Raw genomic sequence first — 8,732 nt, 5'->3', positions numbered from 1 at the left:
TGTCGGGCTGGATGAGGTTACAGAGATAGGGAGGGGTGAGGCCATAGAGATATTTGAAAACAAAGATGAGAATTTTAAAATAGAGGTGTTCCCAGACCGGGAGCCAATGTAGGTCAGCGAGCACAGGGGTGATGGTGAACGTGACTTGGTGCAAGTTAGGATACGGGCAGCAAAGTTTTGGATGAACTCAAGTTTATGGAGGGTGGAAGATGGGAGAACATTGGAATAGTCAAGTCTAGAGGTAACAAAGGCATGCATGAGGGTTTTAGCAGCAGATGAGCTGTGGCAGGGGTGGAGACGGATAATGTTACGGAGGTAGAAGTAGGCGGTCTTGGTGATGGAGCGGATATGTGGTCGGAAGCTCATCTCAGGGTCAAATTAAATTCTCAGTTAAAAAGGATGTGTCACCCACCATCAATACAAGTTTATGAAAAATGATCTTGAGTTTATTACCAGGAAATTACAGCAGGTCGATATTAAATTTAAAACAAAAGAGATAATGCAAGATGACAGGCTAAGGTTCACATTTAAGGGGGAGGGTGTTATGCTGACATCATAAGCCAGATGATGTGTTTCTGTATATCGTTGTTGTATGGTTCAACCTTTTCGTCCCAAGCAGGGTTTGCTTGTTTCGTGGGAAAAGTATAGCCCATTTCCACCCATGAAGAGCAGAGAGGAAGCCCAGGCGTGGTTCAGGGGGCTCAGTATCCAGCAGAGGCGACAATGAGGGAGAGGCAAGCCGGGTGACCCTGGGCTCTGAGCAGCAGATCCGACTGAAGAAATCGAGCGATCTAAAGGAAAGAGGGGCCATCACGTTAACCCAGCACAGTATGATTCACGTGAAGGGAAACCCGGAGTCAGGAAAACAAAACAAAAAACCCAGGGACAACCCTGAGTGACATCGCAGGAAAAAGGAGAAATAGCTCATTACTGAGCGCTGAAGGGTTCATGTAAACATTGTACAGCTGCAGAGAGTGAGAGGAGGGAGACGGGTCGAACTGATCGCCGACGCTTTGGAGCTTTAACTTTAAATAAGTATATATAAATAAAGTAAAACTATGAGCAGATTTTGGAACCAATTGCAGGCTGGTAGCTCTGAAGTGGACTGGTGTGAAGGAAATTACTTGATCGTCTCAAACATTGCTGAATTTTACAACACGGTTTGTATCAGGTTTTAGTTTTTTTTAGCAAATAAGGATTGTTGTTGTTTCGCATTGAGGCGAAATAAGATGCATTTTTTCTTATTCTTATGAAATCCTTGGGGATTGAACGGCTGTTGTTGCGCTGTGAACTTTCACGGGGGAGAGAGAGAGGCGGACCGAGCGGGAAACTTCCTTGAGTCGAGTTTTTATTGTTGTGTTTTGGTCCATGCGGAAGTTTATGCCGCACATTCTGAAAGGGAACAAAATGTGCTCGCTTCAAATAAATGATTCGTGCTGTAGACTGTTATCCTCTGCCCGAGGCATTTGCGTAATAGGAAGAAGCGATAAGCTTGTTTACACCAGGACATCCTAAAGCGTGCCCACAATGATGCAGTTTTGGTGTAAGTCTTTTTAAAATAAACTTTATATTGCATATTCGTAAAATTACTCTAGACGTGCCCCCTAGCGACGAATTGTTAGAGTAAGGGTTGTTTTGCTTCGGGGTAGTGTGAAGAGGTGCGTTAGAGGCTGTTTGATAGCCCAGGGAGGGCCCATCTTCTCATCAACAGCCCAGTCTCCAGCTCCAAATGTTCAGATATCGTTTAGGTCTTTTCCTTCCTCCCTCTTTTTTAAAAAAAAACTTTCCTAGTCTTCATCCACTCTTGTCCGTCTCCAACACTCACATTCTTATCATTTTTTTTTACTTCTCTCTTCCGCAAAGCAACAATCCACTTGACTTTTAATGAAATTCAGACAATTAAAGTCACTGCCTCTGTGTGTTCAGCTGCATCACGAGGTACTTATTCACACTTTAATTTCTGTGCCGTATTTATACAATGCTTCAGTTTGATTACGGGCAGTATTTTTAGGCTGTGTGTTGATGTTCAGAAACTCTAAGCTATGTTCTAAGTTACGGTGCGTGGCTGGCAGGGGTCATGTCTGGGTCCACTTTTATGATTTGGACTTGGGTATAAGGAACACTATCTTAAAGTTTGCTGATGACTCAAAAGTAGAAGGTTTAGCAAACAGCAAGGATGATTTCAAAAGATTTCAGGAAGACATAGATGGGTTGGCAGAATGGGCAGACAAGTGGTAGATACGAACATAGGAACAGGAGTAGGCCATTTAGCCCCTCGAGCCTGTTCTGCCATTCAATGAGATCATGGCTGATCTGTGATCTAACTCCATATACTCGCCTCAGCCCCATATCCCTTAATTCCTTTGGTTAACAAAAATCTATCAATCTCAGATATAAAATTAACAATTGAGCTAGCATCAACTGCTGTTTGCGGAAATGTGTTCCAAACTTCTACCATCCTTTGCGTATAGAAATATTTCCTAACTTCACTCCTGAAAGTCCTGGCTCTAATTTTTAGGCTGTGTCCCCTAGTCCTAGACCCCCCCCCAACCAGTGGAAGTAGTTTCTCTCTATCTACCCTATCAGTTCCCCTTAATATCTTGAAACTTTGATCAAATCACCCCTTAATCTTCTAAATTCCAGGGAATGCAAACCTAGTTTGTGTAATCTTTCCTCATAAGTAGAAGTAAAGGGAATTCGGGGTTACGGGGAGCGGGCAGGAAATTGGACATGAATTTAGATTTGAGGTTAGGATCAGATCAGCCATGATCTTATTGAATGGCGGAGCAGGCTCGAGGGGCTGATTGGCCTACTCCTGCTCCTATTTCTTATGTTCTTATGTTCTTATAATTTAATCCTTGGAGTCCAAGGACTATCTATGCTGCACTCCCTCCAAGGCCAATATATCCTTCCTAAAGTGCGGTGCCCAGAACTGAACACAGTACTCCAGGCTGGGTCTAACCAGGGGTTTGTCTAGCTGTAGCATACCTTCTACCCCCTTGTATTCTAGTCCTCTAGATATAAAGGCCAGCATTCCATTAGCCTTTTTGATTATTTTCTGTACCTGTCCATCACATTTTAATGATCTATGTACATGGACCCCTAAGTCTCTTTGGACCTCCACTGTCACCATTTAGAAAGTACTCTGATCTATCCTTTTTAGGTCCAAAGTGGATGACCTCACACTTGCCTACATTGAAATCTATTTGCCACAGTTTTGCCCATTCACTTAATCTATTAATATCTCTCTGTAATTTTTTGCTTCCATCTACACTGCTTACAATGCGCCTATCTTTGTGTCATCGGCAAACTTGGATATGTGGCTCTCTATCCCGTCATCTAAGTCATTAATAAATACAGTGAATAGTTGAGGCCCCAACACAGATCCCTGTGGGATACCACTAGTCACATCTTGCCAATTTGAGTACCTGCCTATTATCCCTACTCTCTGTCTCCGGCCGCTTATCCAATTTCCTAACCAGATCATTAATTTGCCCTCAATTCCATGAGTTCAACTTTAGCTAACAATCTCTTATGAGGGACTTTATTGAATGCCTTCTGGAAGTCCATATAAATAACATCCATAGACATTCCCCTGTCCACTACTTTAGTCACTTCTTCAAAAAATTCAATCAGGTTCATCAGGGATGACCTATCCTTTACAAATCCATGCTGGCTTTCTCTGATCAGCTGAAAATTTTCAAGGTGTTCAGTCACTCTATCCTTAATTATAGACTCCAGTAATTTCCCAACAACAGATGTTGGGCTAACTGGTCTATAATTCCCTGGTTCCCTCTCTCACCTTTGCAATTTAAAGTGGATAAGTGTGAGTAATTTTTTTGGGAGAAAGAAACAAGGAGTGGGAATACACACTTAATGGAAAGACACTGAAGGGTGTGGATAAATAGAAAATTGTAAACAATTTTACAACACCAAGTTATAGTCCAGCAATTTTATTTTAAATTCACAAGCTTTCGGAGGCTTCCTCCTTCCTCAGGTAAATGTTTACCTGAGGAAGGAGGAAGCCTCCGAAAGCTTGTGAATTTAAAATAAAATTGCTGGACTATAACTTGGTGTTGTAAAATTGTTTACAATTGTCAACCCCAGTCCATCACCGGCATCTCCACACGATAAATAGAAAGACCGGGGGTTCAATTATTTAATTTCTTTAAAGTGCAAATGAATACAGGTGCGCTAATACTATATAAAAGGCCAATAGAATTTGGAATTTTAAAGATAGGGACATAGAGGACCAGTGTAAAGAAGTAATGATGAATTTATACAAATCATTAATTAGGTGACAGAATATTGTATGCAGTTTAAAAAAATACTTACCTTAATGTGGAGCTAGGAGAAGCAGAGTCACTGTCAGCCACCATTCGCTCTCCTCTCGGACCCACCTTAGGCCGTAGGCCGGCTTCCCAGCTGGCCAATCTTCCTATCCCCCCCTCCCCCACCCTGTGATTGGTGAGTGCCTTAGGGCCATGACTGGCGCCTACAGCTTGCTGGTAGTATAGTAATGAATCCGGTGGAACAATTTGCTGTGGTCCTGCCGCTGGCTTCATTAGGCGTGTGTAGCGCATGTTGCACACGGGTTGCGCCCTGATTCGGGCACAATCCAATTCCTAGGCCCGTAGGTGATGAAAGAAGAATTTAGAACCAATGTATGGAAGTTCTTCATGCAAAGCATGTTTTGCACATGGAATGGTCTTTCAGATCGTGAAATGGAGGCAAAAACCTTGAAGTACATAAGACATAGGTGGATGCTGTAATGGGGAGATGGTAGGTTTTACTACATGGATGAGTTAAACTGGGCCAAATAGCCTTATCTTGTGATTTTGTGTGTTAGTCATAATTATATGGATTATGTTGCTCATATATTATTTTATGGGAAATCTGTGATTTGCCATGAGTACTGTAGTACAAATTCTCAAAGATTTTCTGTTCTCCAATAGCGACTGTCCTTGTAACAATTGTCTGACTGCTGCTTGCTTTTTCAAGATCAGTTGTTTTGTTGTGTATCATAATCATATTGAGTTAATTGTGTTTACATTATTTACATACCATACAATTATTTTTAACTTTTATTTTACAGATCAGCAATGTTTTATTTTTTGTGTTGCCACCTATATGCATGTACTTATTTCGTCAATACGCAACATGTTTCAACAGTGGGATATATCTAATTTGGACTTTGCTTGTTGTTGTAGGTAAGTTGCATTGTTTCAGTCATATTTCTGAAGTGTGTCTTCTAAAAATATTAATTGAGCTCTTTTAAAGGCGAGTGGCTGGTTCATTCGTGGACCAATGAACACGTGGAATTGTAAATAGTTTCAGTTGCTGTAATGTTAACTATTAAAGATTTTATTCGGAAAATGAATTGATGTAATCAAACCACACTTACAGTATTCCACTAAATATTTACAGATTACATGGTCATATGACTGACACTTTTCTACTTCAACTTTGTTTTTAAAACCATGCTGATGCATCTTACTTTATGTTAAGGCTTTATCAACAGTTTCATAAAGTATATATTTTTTTCCATATATTGTATTCTTTATCCCCTGTAGATTTTCTTATGATTACCAGGTTATATCAGTTTGTTGTAAATTATTCCATCCTCCTTTGCATCAATTTTATGGGGAGGGGAAGAGAAGAAGTAGTTTAGACTTCTCTAAACGTAATATCGCCATCTCTGCCAGTGAGTCTATCCAATGAGTAGCTGAACCATACAGACCTGGAAGGTGCCTGGTTTGAGCTAGGGTGATGTAGGTGTGTCACAATTAGCCACAGTGCCCATGGGCTAAGGAGGGGGAAATTGGCCAGGGTTCCTGCTCCTAATCTCTATTCAGTAACCCCTAATGGAATTGTGCATGTGAATAGCAACAATAATGTACATTTAATTTTCCATGTAATAAACATCCAAAAGCACTTTACAAGAGGTAAGAGTGCACTAAGCAGGTAGTGGGGAGAAATTATGGAAGTTGATCAAATGTGTGGTAAAAGAGGTAGGTTCTGAGAAGGCTTTTAAAAGTGCATTCCAGAATCATTTTCTACAGTTTCAATCAAAGTTCCTATCATCATCTATTCCCTTTAGGGGCTGACTGAAGAAATATAGAAAGCACAACTTACCAGATGAAAATTAAGGATTGCAGCCAAAATAGAGAAATGCAAAACCTCATTTCTTTTATTCAAGAATTAATCCCAGAGATGCATGCGTATCTCATGTGTGACATAGTATGGCACATACAGCCTGCAGTGTGCATGCTGACATACTTAAGCGATGCGGGTGCATCTTTGCACCCAAATTTTGGTAGGGAAGCAACAGGAATTTTGGTGGGGGAGGGATGGCAAAGTCTGCTTTTATAATTTTTTATGCTCCACTAAATTAAAAAGCAATGCAAATTCATGACAAAAAATGACAATTTTACTGACTTTGCAAACAATGACACCTTTCTTGCTGACTAATTTTTGCCATGTCTGTATCATTTAGTTGAATCCAGATAGGTTTGTGGAAGTTGAACTCGCGCTTCAAATCCTGTTTACTTTCCAATAATGTTGTGTAGCAAAAATCAAATAGATGTGTATTTCAATTTGTCTTAGAAAGGAAATCATGGGAAGATAAAATTGAGTAGAGGCTAAAATCTGAACCCCAGCATTGCATTTTGGGAGGTGCTGTGGTGTGCGGGGACTGTGGGGGAGTGGGGTGGTAGTGGGGATGAAGAATGGAAGTCCAATTGTAAAAATAAATCAGTTTTGTCCTTAACATACATATTGTAAAATAAATTGTGAGTTTCCAGGGAAGTGAGTTGGCTATGAAGATTTTAAAAAATCTTAACCATCTACCAGTTCTGATGTGGAGATGCCGGTGATGGACTGGGGTGGACAAATGTAAGGAATCTTACAACACCAGGTTATAGTCCAACAATTTTATTTTAAAATCACAAGCTTTCGGAGATTATCTCCTTCGTCAGGTGGGACCTACTGTTTTCCGTGGCTAACCTGTCGGAACACCAACGACACCTTTGATTGGTGTGATGGTGTCCCAGCCTAATATAAGATATGCGATTTGAGAACCTCTCATTCACTACTCACCTGACGAAGGAGATAATCTCCGAAAGCTTGTGATTTTAAAATAAAATTGTTGGACTATAACCTGGTGTTGTAAGATTCCTTACATTTATCTACCAGTTCTGGTATGGCTTGCTTTCTTGGAAATTGCACATGCTCCTTTTTTTCCAGTCATTGGCTATTACCACTAAACTGTTGGGACTCTCCCTCCATACCTCTCCTTTTTATTGTGAATTTTTATCCTCATCAAGGTGAAGGATGTTAGCGCTGGGCAAGGAATGCTTTGCATTTCAAGCATCCATTGTCAGCATCGAACATCTCCAGGTCAAGTGTAGCATGGTTTAGATTCAGAGTAAACATCCTCTGCTCTGTTCCTCGACCTCATTTATAACTTGAGAAGACTGTGCAGGAGTACTACTGCAGGAGTATCCAAGTTATTTGTCATTGTGGGCCACCTAGATGTATACCATGTGCACATATAAAATTTAAATTAATATTTCCATTTTTTCCAAATATCTCAAGCTGTGAATATTAACAGATCTTGGTATTCTGATTTAGGATTAATGAGGCAATTCTGCTAAGCCCTCCCCAAACCTCCAGGCCAACAAAATTCAAAAAAGACAAATCACAAGTAAGAAAGACAAGTGCAAGGAGAACTAAATTGCCTGGATGCTTGTCCTACATCCAGTATTGGAAAAGCAGAAATTTCCTCCGATTAAATATTGGGAAGACCAAAGCCGTTGCTTTTGGTCCCCACCACAAACTCCGTTCCCTTCCCTAGCCACTTTATCCACTGTGTTATCTTAGGTTTTAGTAGGATTAAGAGACTGTAGTTTAAATGCTATAACTTAAAGGAGCAAGGCAAAGAAGGCATGTTAGCACAGTCTTTGTAGGGTTCAGCACATTTGAGTGAACACATTATAATATCAACACTGATGGAAAGTAGAGGCAAGTACATGCAATGAATATGTGAGGCGTACCAAATCTCACGTGATATGGCTCAAGTTCAGTTGATAATAGCAAGTGGAAGGTTATGAGCACAAAGCCATGTCATATCTCTCCAGTGTGCTGTATCCCTGCACTGCTTGTATATAATTTCCTATCTTTGTTTTGTCTGCTTGTAGAGCTCGATTTTCTTACTTACAAAGTTTCACCATTTGGGACCCTGGTTTTATACTTCATTGAAGTCGCTACGGATGCTGGGAATGTATAATTATGGGTGTGGAGTCATTTGATAAGGCTACAGCTCTTAGTGTGCATGGATAAGTATTCAATCAGAAGAATGGGGCTAGTAAATTCTGTTGCTGTGCCATCAGCCATCTGCTCCCAGAATAATATGAAGAGGCTTAATAAATGGGTTTTAAAGTGCTGTGATTTATTCATCTGAATGGTTCCATATAAGGAGGTTTCTGAGATCTTGTGATGAAATTCATCGGATTGATAATTTTATTGAAATAGTCAGCATGTGTTTTTGCTAAAATTATCAATAGGAGGATTTTTATCTCCCTTGTGGTAACTTGTGAGAAGTCTTACTGCTGTACGTGTTCTGATTAGATGATAGACAGGTAACAAGTTTGATTTTGAGACGCACATGCAACCAGTATATTTATGTCTCTTTAGAAGAGGTTTAAATATAATGCCCTTTTTCTTGTGAATGT

At 40.3% G+C, this 8,732-nt stretch overlaps 1 protein-coding gene across 1 annotated transcript in view; it reads left to right on the top strand.

Annotated features, from left to right (window-relative positions):
- Window positions 1–600: 600 nt before the first annotated feature.
- The window catches only part of acer2 (alkaline ceramidase 2), a 69,414-nt gene continuing 61,282 nt past the window's right edge, over window positions 601–8,732 (top strand). Inside the window, exons 1-2 of the mRNA XM_067983313.1 lie at window positions 601–1,160; window positions 5,096–5,210. Of these exons, the coding sequence (XP_067839414.1) occupies window positions 1,059–1,160; window positions 5,096–5,210 (217 nt within the window). The 5' untranslated portion in view covers window positions 601–1,058. The remainder of the gene's footprint in view (window positions 1,161–5,095; window positions 5,211–8,732) is intronic.

This window comes from Heptranchias perlo, chromosome 4 (genome assembly GCF_035084215.1).
Source record: "Heptranchias perlo isolate sHepPer1 chromosome 4, sHepPer1.hap1, whole genome shotgun sequence".
Classification (NCBI taxonomy): Eukaryota; Metazoa; Chordata; class Chondrichthyes; order Hexanchiformes; family Hexanchidae; genus Heptranchias; species Heptranchias perlo.
The sequence above is the reverse complement of the archived record's forward strand: the minus strand, read 5'-3'. Positions and strand labels throughout refer to the sequence as shown.